The sequence below is a fragment of the Nycticebus coucang genome, chromosome 18, assembly GCF_027406575.1.
Source record: "Nycticebus coucang isolate mNycCou1 chromosome 18, mNycCou1.pri, whole genome shotgun sequence".
Lineage (NCBI taxonomy): Eukaryota > Metazoa > Chordata > Mammalia > Primates > Lorisidae > Nycticebus > Nycticebus coucang.
In genome coordinates this window covers 57,966,238-57,987,331 of record NC_069797.1, presented here as the reverse complement: position 1 = coordinate 57,987,331, position 21,094 = coordinate 57,966,238, and the positions used below count along the sequence as shown (strand labels likewise).

Here is a 21,094-nt window from a genome sequence, read left to right as displayed (position 1 = left end):
TGCTGCTCTTGGCCCACCCCACCCTGCCTTATACCTTCTAACTGGTTCGCTTACCTGAATTCCCAGATGTCATGTCAGTGTCCCCAGGGCTCCTTGACCTCTTGGTACAGGCATGCAGGGTCTAGCTTTATTCTAGTCCTCACATTTCTTTTTTTTTTCTTTTTTTTTTTAGAGACAGAGTCTCACACTGTCACCCTCAGTAGAGTGACATGGCATCATAGCTCATGGCAACCTCCAGCTCTTGGGCTTATGCGATTCTCTTGCCTCAGCCTTCTGAGTAGCTGGGACTACAGGCGTCCGCCACAACGCCCGGCTATTTTTTTGTTGCAGTTTGGCCAGGGCCGGGTTTGAACCTGCCACCCCATGTATATGGGGCTGGTTCATACTCACTGAGCCACAGGCGCCACCTCTTTTTTTTTTTCTTTTGAGACAGAGTGTCACTATGTCACCCTCGGTAGAGTGCTGTGGCATCATAGCTCACAGCAACCTCAAACTCTTGGTCTTAAGTAATTCTCTTGCCTCAGCCTCCCAAGTAGCTGGGATTACAGGCACCCACCACAACACCCTGCTGTTTTTTTGTTGCAGTTGTCATTGTTGTTTAGCAGGCTCACGCCGAGTTCAAATCCGCCAGCCTTGGTGTATATGCCTGATGCCCTACTCACTGAGCTACAGGCACCGAGCCTAGTCCTCACATTTCTATTTTTTTTTTTTTTTTTTGAGACAGAGCCTCAAGCTGTTGCCCTGGGTAGAGTGTTGTGGCATCACAGCTCACAGCAACCTCCAACTTCTGGGCTTAAGCGATTCTCTTGCCTCAGCCTCCCAAGTAGCTGGGACTACAGGCGCCCGCCACAATGCCTGGCTATATATATATATATATATATATATTTATTTACATACTATATATATTTACATATATATTTTTTTTTTTTTTTTGAGACAAAGTAGTCTCAAGCTATGGGGAGAGTGCCATGGTGTCACAGCTCACAGCAAGCTCAAACTCTTAGCGATTCTCTTGCCACAGCCTCCCAAGTTGCTGGGACTACAGGTGCCCATCACAACGCCTGGCTAATTTTTGGTTGTAGTTGTCATTGTTGTTTCGGCAGGCCCAGGCCAGGTTCAAACCCACCAACACTGGTGTATGTGGCTGGTGCCTTAGCCGCTTGAGCTACAGGCGCTGAGCCTAGTCCTGACATTTTTAACTATAGAGCAAGAATTATAAAAATGGGGATCATAGACAATTGGCACCTCCTTCTTCCCCCTCCTTATTTGATGCATGAGAGAAAAAGCTCCTTGCTCCAGGTCTCTTAGTTGGTGAAGTGTGCTGGTCTCCTGTCTCCTAGTTGAGTGGATTGTACTGCACCACAAAATCGTCTTCCCAGTGTGTAGAGGGTGCTTTATATTCGATGTATTTATCCAACCAGGAAGCTACTAATGCCCCCATCTAAAAATGTGATTGAAGCCAGGTGCGGTGGCTCATGCCTGTAATCCTGGCACTGTGGGAGGCTGAGGCAGAGAATCGTTTGACCTTGGGAGTTTAAAACCAGCCTGAACAAGAACAAGACCCCTTGTCTACTAAAAATAAAAAAATTAGCTGGGCATCGTCATGCATGCCTGTCGTCCCAGCTATTTGGGAGGCTGAGTCAGGAGGATCACTTGAGCCCAGGAGTTTGAGGTTGCAGTGAGCTATGATGACACCACTGCACCTAGCCTGGGTGACTGAGTGAGACCCAGTCTCAGAAAAAATAAAAAATTAAAATTGAAAAAAAATGTGATCGAGGCTCATTAGCCCTGGCAGAAATAGAAGGTACCTGTATAACCTTTGGCTTTAGAACCACAAGCATGAGCACCCTCCACCTTCTCTGAAAGACTTGGTGATGTTGGTATCTGTACAAAGGCTCAGTTCCTGAATGCAGAGGTTATCTAAGAGATACGACCAGGCTGGAATAGAATCTCCAGACCACCTGGAAGCAGTTAAATGTTTCCATAATTTAGGGAAAGAATGAACACATGAGTGACAATAATTTAGGCTGAGGTGGAACAAGGGTATGCCGAAAAGTATCTGTAGCTCAGGAAAGCTTCGTGGGAAGAATTGAACGTCAAAGCTGCAAGTGCCTAGGACATCAACTAGTATATGGTGAGGACGGTCAACCCTGTGGGGTGAATGGAGGTTTCCAAATAATCTCTGTGTAAGGATGGAGGGCGTCTCCGGTCAGCGCTGGTGAGGCAGATGGCTTCCTCCAGCCCTGTGCTCAGAGGGATACCACCGTCAGTAAGCACAGTTTTCTTTTTCCCAGGTGCTGCCCCATACCTGAAGACCAAGTTTATCTGTGTGACCCCGTAAGTGACCTCCCTTCCCAACTTTGCCTTCATTTCTAATGTCCTCAGTTATCCCTGGGAATAGGACACGGGGTGACAGTTACCTGTGCAGGGTTGGAAGCCCCTGGGCTATGTTTAGTACTCAAAGTGGCCTTGTGTGTTTAAAAAGCTTGAGCTTTTATTTTTCCGTTGGAGACCAGAGTTTGATGGCTTGTGTGTGTATGTTTTGTTCTTTTTTTTTCCTCCATTGTGTCTTGTCAACCCGGCCCTTCCCCTTCCTGCTGCTCCCCATTTCCTACAGAACGACCTGCAGCAATACCATTGACCTGCCGATGTCCCCCCGCACTTTAGATTCATTGATGCAGTTTGGAAATAATGGTGAAGGTGCTGAACCGTCAGCAGGAGGGCAGTTTGGTGAGTATTTGGTTGGCAAGACAAGTCAGTCCCCTTTGTTTGGTGCTCACGCATGCAGAACCAAGAACTGGTTGCTCAGAACAGTAGAAGGAGGTTCTAGAGCAGTGCTCTCCAGCAGAAATGGAACTTGTGCCGTGTGTGCAAGTGTAAATGTTCTAGTAATCACATGAGAATGGGTTAATTTTTATAATACGTGGTGTCCCAAAAGTTGCCCCTAAAGTCGCCATACATAGAAAAAAATAGGAAATTGTAGCTAAATGTACCTTTATTTACAAATAATCATTATACAATTTTACAAAGAGGTGGCCAACATGTAGAGACTATTTCGTAAATACTATGTAAAAGGAAAGACTTTAGGGGTAACTTTGGGATGCCCTGTATATTTAGCCCATTAAACCCAACATATGTACTATCATTTCGACATGTAAGACGAAATTGAGATGTTTAAAAATTTTTACACTCAAGTCTTTCAAGTCTGCTGGGTTTTTGACAGCCACAGTATATCTCAGCTTGGGTGAACCACATTTCAAGTGTTCAGTAGCTACATGTGACTTGAGGCTGCTGTGTTAAACAGGGCAGCCTCGGATCTTTGAACATGGAGACTTGGGAATGAGTTAAGATAGGAAGGAGGCCTATTCCCGAGGGCAAGGCCCCGTAGGGAGGAGAGTACATCTGACTTTGCTGACCTGGCTTTGGCCTTAAGGGGCAGGAATCTATACAGCAGTGGTTGCCTGAGCCCTGGCCACTGAAGGGCTGGAGTGTGCTCTGCCAGCTGTAGAGGACATTCAACTGAACTAGCTTTCCCCATCTGTCCCTCCAGAGTCCCTCACATTTGACATGGAGTTGACCTCGGAGTGCGCTACCTCCCCCATGTGAGGAGCTGAGGACGGAAGCTGCAGAGAGATATGGCTGAGGCGCCTACCTGTGCTCTCCCACCCCTTACACAGACAAACCCCAGATCTTCTGAAACTCCGCACTCTGTGGTTCCAGATTTTTTTTTTTTTTTTAATCTCTTACTTCTGCTATCTTTGAGCAATCTGGGCACTTTTTAAAATAGAGAAATGAGTGAATGTGGGTGATATGCTTTTATCTAAATGCAAATACGAATGTGTTCTCTGAGACCTTGATCAGGGGATGTGGAAAGGGGTGGCTGAGGGAGAAAAAGGAAATGTCTTGTGTTTTTTGTTCCCTTGCCCTCCTTTCTCAGCAGCTTTTTGTTGTTGTTGTTAGCCAAGTGCCTCCTGGTGCCAGTGGCATCCTTCTGCCTGTTTCTATAAGCTCATGCCACGGGCTGCCTATAGCTACATGCTCCTGGCATTGCACTTTTAACCTTGCTAACATCCAAATAGGAGGCAGGACTGTCTGAGCCCTAGATTTCTTTTTAAATTAAAAATTAAAGGGCAAAAAAACACCATATCAGTGCATAGCCTTTCTATATTTAAGAAAACCCAGTTAACAGCCTCCTTGGTGCTTTAAATATTCAGCTTTCTTTAGGCTGATAATTTATGCAATTCCTGATATGGCCTTCAGATTAAACCCTTAAAAAACATGTGGCCTGGGCTTTGGTATTGAAATAGGAAGGTTTAGGGAGAACCTGAGCATCTTTTAGCTTTTTTTTTATAAACAGATTTTTATTTTCCCCATAATGTGTTAGCCTTTGGGTGGGTAAGGCTGAGCAGAGGGTGCTTACGACCTTACTCCCCTTTCCCGTGGACTTTAGCTCCTGTTTCAGAGCCTAGGTTGCTCCTGTGGGTGCCTTACCAGGGCCGGGATGATTCTGCTTCCTTCCCCCTCAGTCTCCCTGACCCCGCTAGTGGCATTTATCCTTCCAGTGTCTAAAGGTCCCTTGTCCTATTTGCTTTGGGAATCCAGGTCTCAGAACCTCATAGAGGAAGAGGGAGAGAGTTACAGGCTGAACATGACTCAGACTATGGGGCCTCAGTGAAGTGTCGAGTTGACCTCAGGGAATATGGTTCTTACCCCAGTTTCTTGATGATTTCCAGCAGCGCCCATAATCACTTCTTCCCTTAGCGAATGCAGGGTAAAGGCTCACCTATAAACTCAAGGTCTGCCCCTTTTCTGAGGCTGGTGATTGTCTCTTCCCTACAGGGGTCCCATGGGTGACACAGAACAAGCTACAGCCTTCGGTATGGCCTGTGCCTCAGCCAGACAGCTTGCCTTTACTGTGCATTTTGGAAGACTGAGTATGTGCTAGGTGGACCTCCTCTGACCCAGAGGCATGGCTGGATTTGGTGTCACAAAACCATTTTGCCTCAGTTGAGCAGAGTTTCTACGGAATTCTATTTATTAGATCCAAATTAGCTAGTTTCTGAATTAAGGAGGAAAGGACCTTCTCTCTAAGATGAATAGGCCCATGGCCATTCCTGTCCTCCTGCCTGGAAAGGGTTGATGTGTGACACTCCCTTCTCCAGCAACACTCTTCAGTACATGATAAGCTTAACTCATTAACCAAGAGAATATGTAGAAAGGTGAGACTTGGGCTTACCCCTGGGTTTAAGTCACGGGAATCTAGGGCAAAGTTTGGGCTTCTCTGGAGCAGACTCTGTAAAGTTCATGGCTATGGCGTGTTTATCTGTTTTTAATTCTGATTGTAGCAAAAGTTCTGAGAGGAGCTGAGACTTGTTCATTCAGGTCCCTCAGTTAGAGGACAGAGTCCTCAGGACCTGCCCGCTCTCTCCCCCATCCCCTGCCACTGCATTCAAATTCCAATGTATACTTCATAGTGTAAAAATTTATATTATTGTGTTTTTTGTTCTTTTTGTATATTGCTGTATCTACTTTAACTTCTAAAAATAAAAGTTATATAGGAATCATCTGATAGTATGGCAGCTTTGTGTGGCTCCCTTTTCCCCTGCAAGTTCTAAAAGGGCCTCACACATCGGTGACGACTGAGATAGGAGCAGATACGGTTTTGAAAGGACTCTACTGCCTTCCCCCCTCATTCCTAAACTGACACAGGCCCCCATGTTATGTGAGCCACCATCAGGGAACCTGGTGAAGGAGGGGGTCATAGTCCAGGGCAGAAGGTATCAGAGCAGAGGCTTCCCTCCCCCACCCCCCAGAGCTGCTGTGTCCTGTCAGGTCAGATAAGCTACCTAAGATACTCCCACCCCAACCCCAAGGCCCCAGGGCCTCCCCTTCCACAGTTGGCTCCGTTATCATTTTAGTTCATGGTGGGGACAGCATAAAGACAGTTCACTGGCTAGTCACTGTGGGCCCCTGGGCAATGGGTGGCAAAGTGAACAGAGCAACAACCTCAGCTACATCAGCTGGGCTTCTCCCCACCCTGTCCCCCAGCCAGTGCCATGGAGACCGAGACGGGTGCTGCCTGACATGCTATCCCCTTCCCTCACAGAGATGGAAGCAGAGATTAGTGCTGCGGGCGCCCGCTTCCCTCCCCACCACCCCCGCCAGCCCTGCCGGGCCCCTACCCTCCTCCGGCGCTGAAGAAACCTGCCCGCAGGTCCTTGCTTCCCAGCCCCCAGTCCCCACCACCACCACCACCACCACCCCGAGTTCTCCAGGGACACCGGGGACTAGCAACAGCTTGGCGCCAGGGGTCCTCCTGCCTCCACCCGGCCTCCCTCCTGGTCAGCCCAGCCCTTTGAAAACACAGCAGCTGCTGGATGGTGCCACCTGCTGGTCCTGCTGGTCCCTGGAAGAGGCCTGGGAGGGTGGGACTGCTGCTGCAGTTCTGGCAGCTTCGGAGCCCCAGGGGGTGGAGAACGCTCTTGGCACTGGCCCTTAGCCCCCAGCTTCAGGGTCACTTACAGGTAGGAGAGGCTGAGACCACAGCTCTGCCCAGCCCTGGAGTTCCCTCCCTCCCTCCCGCCCCATGTTGTCCCCAAAACTCAAGTTCCCTGCTTTCAGGGGGGTATGTAGCCCCTAACTTTGTTCCTTAGCCTTCTAAGAAGAACTGACAGTATTCCAGGGCTGGTTAACATGCTTGAAAACCACAGAAAAGGGTGCAGAGTTGTAACTGTGGGCTAAAAATTAACACTATCAGTCACACAGGAGGGACGGTACAGAACTCCAGCTCCAGTGATCCCGGGCACTGCTTGTGCCCCAAACCAGGAGCCATTGCCGCAAGGTTATGAAAAAAACATTTTATTCAAAAATACTTTACACAAATGTGTGGTCTTTGTACAAACTACAAAAGACTCTCTCTTTTCCTCCCCACCTCCCTTCAGAGATGCTTAAGCCTGGGGCTCCGAATCTTTCAAGGGCAGCTGCCCCTGGTTGTGGGTTCTACAGCCTGGGAGAGGGTGTGGGAGTCAGGTCTCCTCCAGCGACAGCTGGTTATGCAAGAGAGGAGGCCTCAGCTAGGTCCCACCTCCCAGGGGAGTCCAGTAGGATCGGCTTTTGTCCCCCACTCCAGTGGCTGCTCTGCTGTGCTCCCCTCTTGCTGCAGTTTTCCACAGGAAGGAGGAAGGGAGGGAGGACAGCTTTGCAAGTCCCAGGTCCCCTCTTCACCTACCATGTCCTAGACCAGTCTTTTCCTCCTCCCCAGAAAGCAAGCTTGCAAAGAAAGGCAAAGAAAGGTCCGGCCTGTTGGAGGGGAGGGGATACCTCTGGAACAGGGGTGGTACAAATCAGAGCAGCCCAGACAGCCCTGGCTCTATTCACCCTAGATCCACAGTTAAGGACATAGTCACGGCCCAGACAAACTCTAGGCCTGGGTTCACAAAAAGCCTGGAGTCCACATTTACTAAAGTATAAAATATTATTCACAAACAAGCCCCAACCTCCCCACTAAGGGAAAGAATCAGACCAACTTGTGTACACGAGGACAGCTGCACGTACAAAGACATATACACATTTGGGAGGGCGAAGCTTCTCAGGAAGGAGACTTCAGCTTAGAGACTCTATCCCCTTTCCCTGCTTGGATAATTTCATTCAAATAGCTACCACGCAGATGAAGGACACAGGAGGAATAGGCTTGCCTGCACCAAGCACCCACAGTGACAGAGGCTCTATCTCTTCCACAACGGAGACAGACCCAGCAGCCTCCCAGATGTCTTGATCTTGGGCAACTTCTGTGCCACCACATACCCAGGACTGCCCAGGCAAGGTGCACCTCATGCGTACACACATCCACACACGTGTTCATGTGCTGCTTGCAAAGGCACCAGTATGCACAGCAATACTAAAATCACAATTAATATGAACTCGTCACATTGAATGTTGTTTCCCAGGAGAAGCATGGGATTTGAAAATTCATGAGAGGGAGCCTCTGGCAGGAGTGAAGAGGCCAGCAGGAGGGGAGAGGCGGGGGCCAAGACTGTCCATGGGTCTGCGTAAGAGCTCTTCCACATGCCGGGCTACGTCCATGCTCTCATCCAAGTCAAATTCTCCATCCTGCTCAAGGACGGGGTCAGGACTGGTAGAGAGAGAGAGGGATGTCAGAGACAGCTGGCACATCTAACAGCCTCAACCCCCAGCGGACAGCCCTGCTGGCTCCCCATTCAAGCCAGTCTCTTGAGCACAGGACTAGTCCTGGCCAGGCACCCCTAGCACCACCCCAGCTGGGTGGCAGTCACCCATTGGCTCCTGGGAATATGCCCCACCCTATTCACACCTCATTGAATGATCTTAGGAAATCATTTCCCCTCTCTCCTTGTCCTCATCTGTAAAGCCAGGTGGCTGGGCCAGTGAACTCTGCCCACCTGCTTTGCTATTCACTTAAACTATATGCATCACAGCACAACACGCTTAGCCTGTCACCACTCTGATTTTCACAGCCACCTGCAATGCAGACATTCATCCCACCTCATAAAGGAAGAAACTGAGACTTAGCCAAGTTAGGAAAGTTGCTCTGGGCCACCTGGCTATAGGTGGTAAAGTCAAGATTGGAATCTGGGTCTTTATGACTCCCAAGTCATGGTGGTCCCACTGTAGCTTGCTGCCATCCATACATCTAGCCCAGGGCACACCCAGTAAGAAACAAAATTTATTTTCTACTCCACTCTCACCTGGCTCTCATGGAGAACTTCCACATCAATAGCTGCCCTGTATCAAGCCCTTACAGTCTCCCTGTGTGACCGTTTTACCGGCACCATCTCATTTAATCCTCACCCCAGTCTCATGAGGTAGGTGTGCTTGCCTCCATTTTACAGATGAGGAAACAGCATCAGAGAGACCCAGTGATTTTCCCAAGGTCACATAGCTAGCTTGTCAGTACCATAGTGAGAAGTGGACCTTGCTATGTCTAGCTGCTAAATGCTCTGTGTGTCTTTCTGGCTGATTTCCCACTCCCAGCACCTGGGCCAGCCAAAGCGTGGGCCTAGTCTGAGTGGCCTCGGGGGGACCTTTGCCTACCAGCCCTCTAGGGCTTCTGGCTAGGGCGAGGTCCCCAGCTCCTTCCCTGTGCACCCCCATGAGAACACCACCTACTTCTGTGGGTACATGTTATAGTGAGCCTGGGGGCACACGGCTGGGGAGGGCGCCTGGTCCATGTACGTGGCGTTGGCCCCGGCATCCGCAGATGCATTCACAAACCTGTAGGAGGAAGCAGGACAGAGTCTGAGCTGCCAGGGAGGTCGGGCTTCAGCTGACTTGGGGAGGGACTCAGGCATCTTTATGTCTTTCTTGGGGCATAGAAGGACAGAATGCCCCACTTGGCCCTGAGTTTTGGATGCGGAAGTGGGCTCTGGGTACTGTCCACAGCATGACCAAGCACAGGTCCCTCCCGGGGCTGAGGCAAATTTCCTTGGGGATGGGGAATGGAAATGTGGGGTCAAGGAAAGAGAGGGACAGCAGTATCCAGGGCAGGAAGAGACAGGAGGACAGCCAGAGCCAGACCCTGGACACTTACTCAGGGACCACTTGCTTGATCTGTGGCTTCACGTATCCGTCAGGTGTTTTAGCTGCCAGAGGACAGTGGTCAGAACCAAAATCTCTGGAACTCCCCAGTGGGGTGAAAGCTCATTCCCCTGCAATCTGCCTCCTTCCCACACTACCCTGGAGCCTCAGCAGGGATGAGATTTCCCAAGGACTCCTAGCAAACATCTGCTAATGGGTCCAGTCTGAGGGTCCCCAAAATCCCTGGCTTCAATCCCACTCCTGCTCCTAGTTCCTTTTCTGGCCACTTGCTTTCCCTCTCTCTGACCCCACCCCTGCCAAACAAGAATCAAACCCAACCAATGGATCCGTGACAGGCTGAAGAGGAAAAATCTCTCCTCTTTTCACCCACACTCAACTGGGGGGAGGTCTGAGGGTGGAGAATGGAGATAGCAGCTAGCTCAGGTGGGAGCAGAGCCCTGCCTGGGCATGATTTGTCCCTTTCCTGCAAGGGTGCAGAAGTGAGAATCCATGTAGCTTTGCCAGCATGGGGATAGGTTTCACTTTCCCTCTCCTCCATCCTACGAGCCAAAACCCACAGATAGCTCCTGGGCTCTTTTGGAAGCCCCCCTGTCCAGCCCAGGGCCTCTGTGGGCTGGGGAAAGACCCCAGGGGGACCAGGCAGCAGGGCCCAGGGGCAGGACCCACCAAGCACAGGAGTGTAGTACTTGGAGAAGACCTCATCCTTGGGGCGGTCAGGAAACACATAGATGAGATAACTCAGGTCGCCCAGCCGGTCAGCCAGGGACCTGATGGAGAAATCCCGTGTGGTGAATGGTTTGAGGTTCCACAGGCTGCGGTCCGCTGGGAAAAGAACAACCATCATTCCCACAACCACTGCCAGCAGGAGGAGGACCAAGGTCATGGGGTTTTAAGACAGGCTTGCAGAGAAAGCTGGGCTTTTATTAGCCTGTGCTGGGGGAACGCTCTGCTCAGCAGACCAGGCGAATAGATACAGACTAGGTAGGTCATGGCAGAGCAGGGAAAGCATATGACACTGTTGGAGGACTTGCCCAGGAGCCCTGGAGTCTATGCGGTGGTGATTTTAGGTTGTACCAATTGGAAAATGTTAGAAAGGAAATAAATATCCAAGCAACATGCCTCCCCACACACTGAGCTCAGTCCTAGCTTCCCCGGTGAGTACCATGTAAGGACACAGGCTTGATGGAGGCTGGGGAGTAAGGGGATAGGAGGAACCCTGCAGCTGCATGTGGGCAAAATGGGTACTCACGGGAGTCAAACTTCCAGGCAATGGTAATGCCCCCAATTTCTGAGTCGCTAAAGCGCAACAAGAAGGTCCCATCTGGCTTGTTGATGAGTAGGTCATGGGCCTGCTGCTTATTCACAAAACCGAGGATGGCCCTGGTGCAGGAGCATTGAGTGTCACTGCTGGGCCAGCTGCCACTATCCCTGAGCCCAAGACCAGCCTCCCACCCTCCATGACCCCCAGTCCTCACCCATCATTCCAATGGGGCTTGTGATGCTTCTTCAGTACCTCCATGACCCCATCAAACCATTGCCAGAAGGTGTAATTCCAGCCTGGCAGGTTCTCCTAAGGGCCCCAGAAGACCCCAAGTCAGGGCTGCTGCCCTGGCTCACAGGAGGCCCAGGAAAGTCAGTGCCTGCTTGTCCCCACCCAGTCTCCTCCTGACTCCTCATTCCTACTAGCTCCACCCTCCAGCATATCATAAACTTGTGTTACGGTGACCCAGAGGATAACCTCACACTTCTATGACACGGGGACCCAAGACAAACCCCATGGGTAGGAGTCGAGGGGAGTAAGAATGAGACCTCCAAAGTTATTCCTGCCCCACCCCCTCATTTTACAGATGGGTAAACTGAGGCATGGAGAAGGCAGGGGCCTGGCAAATTAGTGAACAGATCTGGGACTAGACCCGAGGACGCTGACTTCCATCCTCCTACTCTGGCTCTCACAGCTGAGCACAGTTCCTGCAGCCTCTGCCTGCATTTTCAGGGGCACAAGCTCCCATGGTTGTTGGCATGGACAGTGGGTGCTAGCCCCGGGCAGTAACCTGGGAGCCTGGGAGGTGTCTGTGAGGCAGGGGGGTGACAGTTCCCGGTGGGCCAGGGCAGGTGCCTCACCCTGTTGAACTGGGACCAGGACACGGACATGTTGTTGTAGTCCTCGAGGTGGCTGTGGCTGCTGTTGAACAGTTTCTGTGCCAGGAACACGAGGTTCTCCTTGGTCAGGCCTCGGTTGCTCTGCACTTCGGCCTTGAATTTCATGTTGAGCGCCTCACACAGCTGCGGCCACAGCACTTTGTCAGGCACGGCAAATGGCACCCTGCCCTGAGAGGGAGAGAGGAATAGGGGAAAAGGCAGATTGAGGGAGTTGGAAGTGTTCACACACACACAGGAAATATGCAGATACCAAGAGACAGGGGAGAGTGAGAAAGATCCAGAAAGGTAACACTAACACAGGGGAAAGGAAGTGGGGGTGGGGCACAGGAGGGCTGGGTATGCAAGCTAGAGAAAGGGGACCCCAGCCACAGCTGAAGGAAGATCTGAGACCAGGGCCCAAAGACCAGGCCCACGGAACCCAGAGAACTCAGTCCCAAAACCTGGAATCCAGGCAGAGCCCGAGGACTGGCCTGAGGCATGTCTTCTGGGGTGAGGAAAGGACCACTCAGCAGGGGTTCAGGGGTGGGACTGACCACCAGAGAGTTCTGAGACTTGGAGGCCGAGGTAGGATTCCCAGGGGGCCTCACCAGCTCAGCAAAGGCGTTGTCCCATAGCACGGTGGCTGTGGCATTGTGGTCCTGGCTGCCATGGACAATGACTACCACTGGGAGGGACAGAGTCTATGAGAGTCAAAGGAATGAGAGTTGAGGGGGCATGACCATCATCTGCCCTGTACTTAGGCAAGATGCCCAACCTTCTGCTTCACCCACAGTTCCACCACAAGTCCCTCCAGACAAACCTAAGCACAAGCAAACAAACAAGAAAAAAAAAAAAACCTACTTCTTCTGAGCCTGTTGCCTGAATTGTGTGGGCTAGTCCCAGGTGACAACCTAGCAGACAGGTATCTGCAAAGCTAAAGCAGGTTCTCTCCTAGCACCCCGGGATAACTAGCCAGGGACCCATGTGAGGAGTTACAGCTCTTTGGTTTCCTTGAACCAGCCAGGTGGCCCCAGCCTTACCTCTTCACTTCTCTGTGTAACCTTCAGGGATGGAAGGGCTAAGAGGCCTCACCTTGACTTGGAACACAAGCTCATTGCTGCCAACACTGAACTGAGACTCAAACAGGACAGTGAACTTCTCCTCTGTCACAGACTCCGCACCCCGCCGGTCAGCACGCTTGATCCTCTTCAGTGACTACAGAGCAGGAGGTCAAAGGGGGACAGGGAGACAGTGGCAGGTTATTAAGGACTCAGCTCTGGGCAGACCCTCCCTCCATGGGCTGGGCACTGGCCTTACCATGTTTCTGAAGTGGGCGCTGAGGGTACCAGTGGCCTGGTGGTACTCCATCACGCAGCAGTTGTTCAGGATCTCCCCACTGCACTCACTGCAAAGGAGAGGGAAGGCCTAGCTCCATGTGAGCCCAGGCCAGGAGCATGGTCCTGTCTGTACCTTGTGCTAGGATCTTTCCTTTGGTCAGCCCTGTCTGTACCTTGTGCTAGGATCTTTCCTTTGGTCAGCCCTGCCGTCCACTCCCTAAGAATATTCCTCAGTGTTTCTCTGTCCATCACCTACAGTACTCAAGGGCAGGTCTGCAATGGTCAGGTCTGGATCTCTACCTTTAGTTTGAAATTCTTTGGGCACCAAGATTGATGTGGGGCCTTTGGGAACTTCCGGTAGCTTCTGGGTCACTAAAACTGAAAGTCTTAGCCAAAGCCTACAAGGACCCCTGTGATCAACCCCTAACCACCCTCTGGCCTCACTGAGCTCCTCTGTCTGCTGAACAGGCCCAGCTTGCTGCCTTCAGGACCTTTGCACGTGCTGTTCCTATCACCACAAATACCCCTGACTTTCACCTCCTTCAGGTTTCAGCTCAGAGACCTCACAAATGGCTCCCTCATCTACCTATCTGCTGTTCTTCACCACACCATCTCCCCCTAACCCCACCCGAACACACATCCAGATGCTAGGATAGCACCCTGTTTTAATTTTCTTTGTAGAGTCTATCACATGTTAGCACTGCCTTATTTTTAAAAGCATGTTAATGTCTTTCTCCCCAGCTAAAATGTAGGCTCTAAGAGAGTGACAGCCTTGTTCACCTTCCTCCTCATCAAATCCCCAAACCAGATGGCAGACACTCAGTAAACATTTTTAGTTGGATGACAAAGAATAAGATCAAGTCTCCCACATCACTCATTCACTCATCTGCTCCATTTGCTCGGGAGACCTGCCCTGACCCTGGACCCCTCATTCTTTGACCACACATGGCTTTCTCCATATTTTTCTCTCAGGTCATGGCATATGTTCTCTCTGCCTGAAAAGGTCTTCCCTTTTCACCCCCTATCACTAGCTACCTCAGCTAGCAGCCTGAGATGAATTGTCTTTTCTTCATTCCTGCCCCAGGATCCTCTTCCATACGCTCTATGTATATGTCACACACCATACCAGAAATTATTTCTCACTATGCTGTCAACTCTACTAGTCAACAAGTTGGCCAAGGAGACCACTAACTTCTGTCGGAATCGTAGTGGTGTCCCCACCACTTAGCACAGGTGCTAGAAGGTTAAGCAGTGAAATACTTACTCACCCACTCTGTGCAGGGCACAGGCGAGGCCTGGGGAAGGCCCCTGAGCCTGACGAGTACAGTATACCACAACATATGATCAATCGACTTAGAACTGTTCAATTTTACCATGGCGCAAAGGCCACACGCATTCAGCAGAAAGCTCCCAGTCAGCCATGTGATCACAAGGTGAACAACCAATACTCTACAAAGGACTGAGTGGCTAATGTGAGTATTCTGAGCACACCGAGGTAGCGAGACTAAGAAACGGTGTTCGATAGTTACAGGTCCTAATGTGTTTCTGACTTCTGATACTTTCCATTTATAATGAGTTTACCAGGATGTGACTCCATCATATGTTGAGAGCCTCTGCATACAGGACCAGACAGAGTAAACTAGGGAGACATGAACATGTCTGTACATGGGGACAAAAGACAAAAGGGAGGGAGGCAGGAATATCTCAACCACACAGGACACCAACAGAAGAACAGAAGTAGCCCCCACACCTGAGCTTGGGGAGAGGCGGGCAGTGGGAGAGAGAGCACAATTACTTGCGGGTGTTCTCGTTCTTGAGCAGGGACTTGGCCTGCTGCTCGCTGATGATGGTCGCCTTCACCTGGGGGGGGTTCATGTGCACATTCAGTTTCCCGCCCACCAGCAGGCGCACGGTGGCTGCAAACTTGGTCTGGGTCTTCAGGACCTGAGGGGGCTGCTTCTCGATGATGAATGTGCTGTGGGGACACAGTGACCACACGGACCATGAGACGTTGGCTCAGGGAAAGGGCTGCAGGGCCCTAGTGTGTCTTGGAGGGGTACTGTGTCCTCCAGATCAGCCAGGGAAGGAACAGCAAGCGCCAGCACTGCTCCCAGGGAGACATGAGACGGTGGGGAGGGGAAGGGAAAGGAACTCAGCAGCCAGCAAGGGCTACAGGGCCCGAGGGCACTTCCAGTCATGTCCACAATAGAAACTGGGCAAGGGCGGTGCCCAGGGGCCACAGCAACTGGAGACAGAGCGGGCAGGGGTGCCAGGAAGAGAGACGAGGAAGGAAGCAGAGCTCCCGGTCTGGAAGGCCCTTCTGCCCCCGCACATCACCCCATGGGAACTGGCCCTGCCCCACTGGGTGTGGCCAAGAGGCAGCAGTCACCTGGTCACCAGGGCTGAGATGATGTCTGTGATGGTGGCATTGACTTCGGCCAGCATCTCCTCCACTGGCCCGGGGATGGGCAGCTGCTGGCAGAGGTGCTCAGCCCTGCGGATCTGCTGCCGGTTCTGCCAGATGATCTCGGCCAACTTCTCACACCTGCACGGGAGCAACAGAACAATGGGAAGATGATGGCTTCTCCTCCAGATCCCCGGGAGTCTCCCGGTCTAGGGAGCACCTCCAAGACACAGCTCCCCCCTCACCCAGCAAGGCCTCCCACCCACTGGCACAGAGCAGAGCTCCCTGCCTTCCAGAAGTGCAGAGAAATACAGAGGAGAGTGACCCTGACTTAGGCTCAGCCAGCCTCAGTGACACTCTGCACACCTGAGCCCTGTCCAGTTTCCCTGGGCCAGTGACCCTGCCTCCTAAGGGAGGTGGCACTGATTGGGGACAAGGTCTGGATCACGAGCTAGGCCCACTGGTGAAACAAGAGCTGTCATAAGGCAGAGGGAGCCGGCTGCATCTCCCAGCGCAGGAGGCAGAAGCAGCTGGTGCCACCACCCGACCCGGCCTGCCCCTGCCACCTCCATGCCCATTACCAGGACTGCAGCACGTCCAGGCTGCCCTCGGGGGGCCCGCCATTCCCAGCCAGCTGCTGCCGCCGCTTCCACTGGATCAGCTCGTCGTCCAGAATGATGGTCTGCTGCTTCCGCAGTAGCTGCAGGGTCTTCTGGTGCTTCTCGGCCAGCTCCTGCAGAAAGGCGGGGACAGCAGGGCCTGCTGGGCTCCCACAGACAACTCTGCAGGGACCGCTCAGAAATGCCTGTGCCTGGGCCCCAGCCTTCTCCCCACCCACCTCAACCTGTTACCCTCATACGCCCCCCGGGAAAGAAGGATCTTGGCCCCTGCTCTCCCGGTAACACTCTTATCCTGGCTCTATCTCTCTGTTGGACCCCAGAGACTCAGGACAGGCATTCCGTGCCTGGGAGTAGGGACCCAGAACCCACTCACCACGCGGTACTGCTGTAGCGTCTGGGCCTCACGCTGCAGCCAGGCCTCCAGGGACACCTGCTTCTGCTGCAGGGCCGTCTCCCGGCTCAGACGCTCCTGGGGGCTCAGCTGGGACAGCTGGGCAAACTGAGCTGAAGAAGGAATAGGACACCATGACCGTCACCTCCCCGTGTCTCCAGGAGCCTAGAGGAGCTGACCCTTATGCTGGACCAAGATCCTTGGGGGCTCACACTGCCTATCAAGGGCAGTGGGTTCCTGACTCAGGCTGCCAAGATGAATGACCCTGGGCCCTGCTCACCAGGCTCCTGACTCCAAGCTTCCCCTGGGCAGGGGGGGAGGAAAATTGGGGGTGACACCTGCCTGTCCCCCACTACCTGCCCCACACAGGTGGGGTGCTCCAAGCCCCTCTCACGGGCCTATCTTGAAGCCAGGCTGTCTGCATGGGAAGTATGGCCATGACCTTCACTAGCTGGGTGAACTTGGGCAAATCACTTTATTTTCCTATGCCTCAGTTTCCCCACGTGTGTCACCTGCCTCTGCGGTTGCTTGGAAGGTTAAATTAGTCATAAAATGGAAGATGCTCAAGAAACAGCCTGGCAGGTATAAGCTTTGTGTAAGATTAGTCCTTCTTGGTTATGGGTGACATGACAGGAATAAATGGTGACAGACACCAGCAGCTGCTCACCCCCTTCTGACAATAGTAGTCACTGGGGAGACCCCAGCCCCAGCGGCTCTGCCCCATCTCCTGAGCACTGGGTCTCTCCACAGGGAAGGAGTCTCTCCAGGTGCTGGAAGGTGACATGTTTGTCCAGGCTGGGTCCCCATGAGCTCAGAGAGAGATGGACAGACAGAAAAGGGGGAGAATGTCCAGGACCTCTGGGGACACAGAACCAGCAGGATTCTCTGAGGAAAGGAGGGTTGAGGGTAGCAGCTTCCCTCCACAGAAGCTGTTAAGAATCTCAGCAATGGCAGGAATGGCGATGAAACCAGGCCTTGATACCTCCTTCAAAATATCTATCATGAAATCCTCAAGACATGTGGAAGGTGCAAAGAGTAATACAAGGAACATCTGCATATCAAGAACCCAGCCTAGGGCAGGGCCCGGTGGGTCACACCTGTAATCCTAGCACTCTGAGAGGCTGAGGTGGGTGGACTGCCTGACCTCATAGTTAAAGACCAGCTTGAGCAAGAGCGAGACCTGCCTTTACTGAAAATAGAAAAACTAGCTGGGACTATAGCTGCCAGAAAAACATGGCTGGCACCTATAGTCCCACCTACTACTCAGGAGGCTGAGGAAGGAGGATCACTTGACCCCAAAAGAGTGAAGTTGTTGGGCGGTGCCTATAGCTCAAGGAGTAGGGCACCGGCCCCATATACTGGGGGTATCAGGTTCAAGCCTGGCTCCAGCCAAAAACTGCAAAAAAAAAAAAAGACTGAGGTTGCTGTGAGGTATGATGACACCACAGCACTCTACCCACAGCACTCTACCCCAGGGTGACAGCATGAGACTCTGTCTCAAAACAACAAGAAAAGAACCCATCCTAAGAAGTCCAACATTCCACAGTTACTGCCGCCTGTCTACCCTCCCTTGCTGGCAGACCCATCCCTCCCTCACAAAGACAACCACTCTCCCAGATGCTGGGATTGCAGCTCCCTTCCAGTAACCTGTTTGAACAGCCCAGCATCCTTGCCCCGGTGCAGTTGAGAAGATGTGCACACTGGCAGTTCTGGGTCAAGTTCCTGGCTGGCCTCAGAGGGCCATGTCACAATGACCTCATCCTTGCCCCTTGGAATGCACAAGCTGGAACAGACAAAAGTAACTCACAGCCAGGAAAGCCCCAAAGTGGAATTTAGAAAGGTGGTTCCAATCTCACTGCAGGGTGCTGAGCAGGAAGAATGTATCTGAGTGGTCTGGATGGCCACCTGGGGGACCCTGCCAGGGAGGGTGTTGTGATCCCAACATCTGGGCCCGCCTCCTGTGCAAGGGACCCTCCTCTGTCTCCTGGAAATCTGCGGAAGCTTCTGGGAATGAGGCCAGGGAGACGCAGGACAGTTGTTCTGCTCCACTGGAGGGAGCTGAGCCTTCCCTGGCACAAACAGATCCCTAGTCTGTTTTACTGATGGTGAGTTTGATACACAAGGCTGAACTGACACTGCGTGACGGGTACAAACCCCAGCCAGAATCCAAACCTAATCCCATGCACAGAAAGCCGTCCACAATCAAAGGACTTGGTAGAAATAATAGCCCGAAATCTCCCATTCCTACCTCAGAAGTGGCTGCCCTTTTTCTGAGTTCAGCCTGGGGTGAATTTGGAAGGGAGAAAGACATGCAAGATAATCTTGCCAACATTTACTCACTACCTCTGATGTTTAAGGCATGTGCTGGTCACAAAGCATAGGAAGAGACCTTAAATATAACAGCCAGGCCATGCCCATAGCTCAGTAGGTAGGGTGCCAGCCACATACACTGAGACTGGAGGGCTCGAACCCGGCCGGGCCAGCTCAAACACCAATGACAACTACAACAAAAATATAGTCAGGCTTTGTGCTGGGCACCTGTAGTCCCAGCTGCTTGGGAGGCCGATGCAAAAGAATTGCTAAAGCCCAAGAGTCTGAGGTTGCTGTGACCTGTGACGCCACAGCACTCTACTGAGAGTGACATAGTGAGACTCTGTCTCAAAAAAAAAAAGACATTTCATTTGATTATAATGTCAGTTGACAAGACAGTCATAATAATTATAAATGTGGATACATCTAATAGCAAAGCTGCAAAATATATAAAGAAAATAATTACAAAATTGGAGGAGTAGATAATTTCACAATAATAATAGATTTTGATACTATTCTTACAGCAACTGATAAAGCAATTAGAAAAAAATCAATAGGCTCATGCCTGTAACCCTTGCATTCTAGGAGGCAGAGGTGGGAGGAATGCTTGAGCTCAGGAATTTGAAACCAGCATGAGCAAGAGCAAGACCCCATCTCTACTAAGAATAGAAAAACTATCTGGGAGTTGTGGCAGGCGCCTGTAGTACCAGCTACTCAGGAGGCTGAGGCAAGAGGACTGTTTTAGCCCAAGGGTTTGAGGTTGATGTGAGTTATGATGTCACGGCATTCTACTCAGGGTGGTAGAGTGAGACTCTGTGTCAAAAAAATCAATAAAGACACAGATCAGTGGTTTTCAAAGAACATGTATACACCAGGAATTCCTGGAGGGTTCCTAATACCCTTATAGGAGTCCCACAAAGCTGAAACCATTTTCATAATTTCATAAGACTTTCCTTACCATTTTCACTCTATCACTTAAGTATCCAATGGAGTTTTCCAGATGCTACAAGATGTGTGATATTACAACAGGTTGAATGCAAGATCCAGCTATCTCTTATTTAGCCTAACGTTAAAGAGACGTGCAAATATGTAAAGCAATGCCTGTCTACTCCCTAAGTTTTCTTTTGGAAAGTAGCCTGAAACAGATAAATAGATGTATGTTTCTGTGGTTTTTTTGTAAAACTTTACCTTTTATGTTAACATTATTGAATTTACTATTGATATTTTTGAATGAAATGACTACTATGGAACATAATACATTCTTTCTGAGTAGATGTTTTTACCAAGAGAGATCATATGCTGGACCACAAAACAAGTGTCAATAAATTTATAAGAACTGAGATCATATAGAGTATTTTCTCTGATCACAGTGGGATTCAATAATAAGACAATATTCTGATCAATAACAAAATTCCATCTAAAAAAATAAAACAGAAACTAAACACCACATTTCTAAATAACATATGGGTAACATAATCACAAGAGAAATTAGAAAATACTTCAAAGTGAATGATAATTTCTACAAACATAGAAAAATTAGCCAGGGTGGTGGCGGGCATCTGTAGTCCCAGCTACTCAGGAGGCTGAGGTGGGAAGATCGCTTGAACCCAGGGAGGTTGCTGGGAGCTGGGCTGATGCCATGGCATTCTAGCCTGGTGTAACAGAGTGAGACTTTGTCTCAAAAAATAAATATATAAATAAACCAAAGGTAAAGGCAGGTTGACACTTCTTGTTCTCACTAGAATGAGGTAATATATCTCTGGGATCAGTCTGGAATGGGAAGGAGATGGGCCATGTCTCAAGCCTCTTCAAATTGAACCTGGGATTTATTCCTTCTAAGTTAATTTTTTCTTTCCCACAGCCTTATCAGCCTTGTAACCATTAGCAAACTACAGACTTAGGATATAGGAGAATTTTCCACCGTCACCCTCTCCCTGAAGTCCACATTCTATCTGTGAGGCTCAAGAAGGTGCACTCCAGAAGTTCCACCTTAGACACCCAGCCCAAGTCCTCCCTCAAACTAGAAAACACTCTACCCATATTTATACATTTGCTTAGGTATTCACAAAATACTACAATTAAGGAGAGAATATTAGTTAGTATAGTACATAGATTTTATGACATAGTTCTAGTTTGGTCCGGTTCTGCAATTTATAGGCAACCCAGGCAGAGTTATTTGTTCTCGTTGAACATCAGGGTTACCATCTGCAAAATGGGGGTAACACAACTATCCACTTCATACACTGGTTATGAGGGTTACATTAAATAATATGCACAAAGGGTTTAGTTCAGAGCCTGACCTGTGACAGGGGCTCAATCA

At 50.7% G+C, this 21,094-nt stretch overlaps 2 protein-coding genes across 6 annotated transcripts in view; one reads left to right on the top strand and one right to left on the bottom strand.

Moving 5' to 3' along the window:
- STAT3 (signal transducer and activator of transcription 3) overlaps positions 1 to 3,800 on the top strand; it is a 64,524-nt gene extending 60,724 nt beyond the window's left edge. For 2 of the 4 annotated variants that reach the window (XM_053567633.1, XM_053567634.1), the window contains exons 22-24: positions 2,295 to 2,337; positions 2,618 to 2,730; positions 3,551 to 3,800. In XM_053567633.1, coding sequence (XP_053423608.1) covers positions 2,295 to 2,337; positions 2,618 to 2,730; positions 3,551 to 3,606 — 212 coding nt within the window. In that variant the 3' untranslated portion in view covers positions 3,607 to 3,800. The remainder of the gene's footprint in view (positions 1 to 2,294; positions 2,338 to 2,617; positions 2,731 to 3,550) is intronic. The other 2 variants (XM_053567637.1, XM_053567635.1) reach the window with 1 other exon arrangement.
- Positions 3,801 to 7,923: 4,123 nt separating this feature from the next.
- The window catches only part of STAT5A (signal transducer and activator of transcription 5A), a 28,708-nt gene continuing 15,537 nt past the window's right edge, over positions 7,924 to 21,094 (bottom strand). For both annotated transcript variants that reach the window (XM_053567627.1, XM_053567626.1), the window contains 14 exons: positions 16,447 to 16,577; positions 16,035 to 16,186; positions 15,439 to 15,594; positions 14,845 to 15,024; positions 13,030 to 13,117; positions 12,805 to 12,927; positions 12,321 to 12,413; positions 11,695 to 11,901; positions 11,049 to 11,143; positions 10,823 to 10,953; positions 10,240 to 10,395; positions 9,566 to 9,617; positions 9,145 to 9,249; positions 7,924 to 8,131 (listed from right to left, as the gene is read on the bottom strand). In XM_053567627.1, coding sequence (XP_053423602.1) covers positions 7,969 to 8,131; positions 9,145 to 9,249; positions 9,566 to 9,617; positions 10,240 to 10,395; positions 10,823 to 10,953; positions 11,049 to 11,143; positions 11,695 to 11,901; positions 12,321 to 12,413; positions 12,805 to 12,927; positions 13,030 to 13,117; positions 14,845 to 15,024; positions 15,439 to 15,594; positions 16,035 to 16,186; positions 16,447 to 16,577 — 1,832 coding nt within the window. In that variant the 3' untranslated portion in view covers positions 7,924 to 7,968. The remainder of the gene's footprint in view (positions 8,132 to 9,144; positions 9,250 to 9,565; positions 9,618 to 10,239; positions 10,396 to 10,822; positions 10,954 to 11,048; positions 11,144 to 11,694; positions 11,902 to 12,320; positions 12,414 to 12,804; positions 12,928 to 13,029; positions 13,118 to 14,844; positions 15,025 to 15,438; positions 15,595 to 16,034; positions 16,187 to 16,446; positions 16,578 to 21,094) is intronic.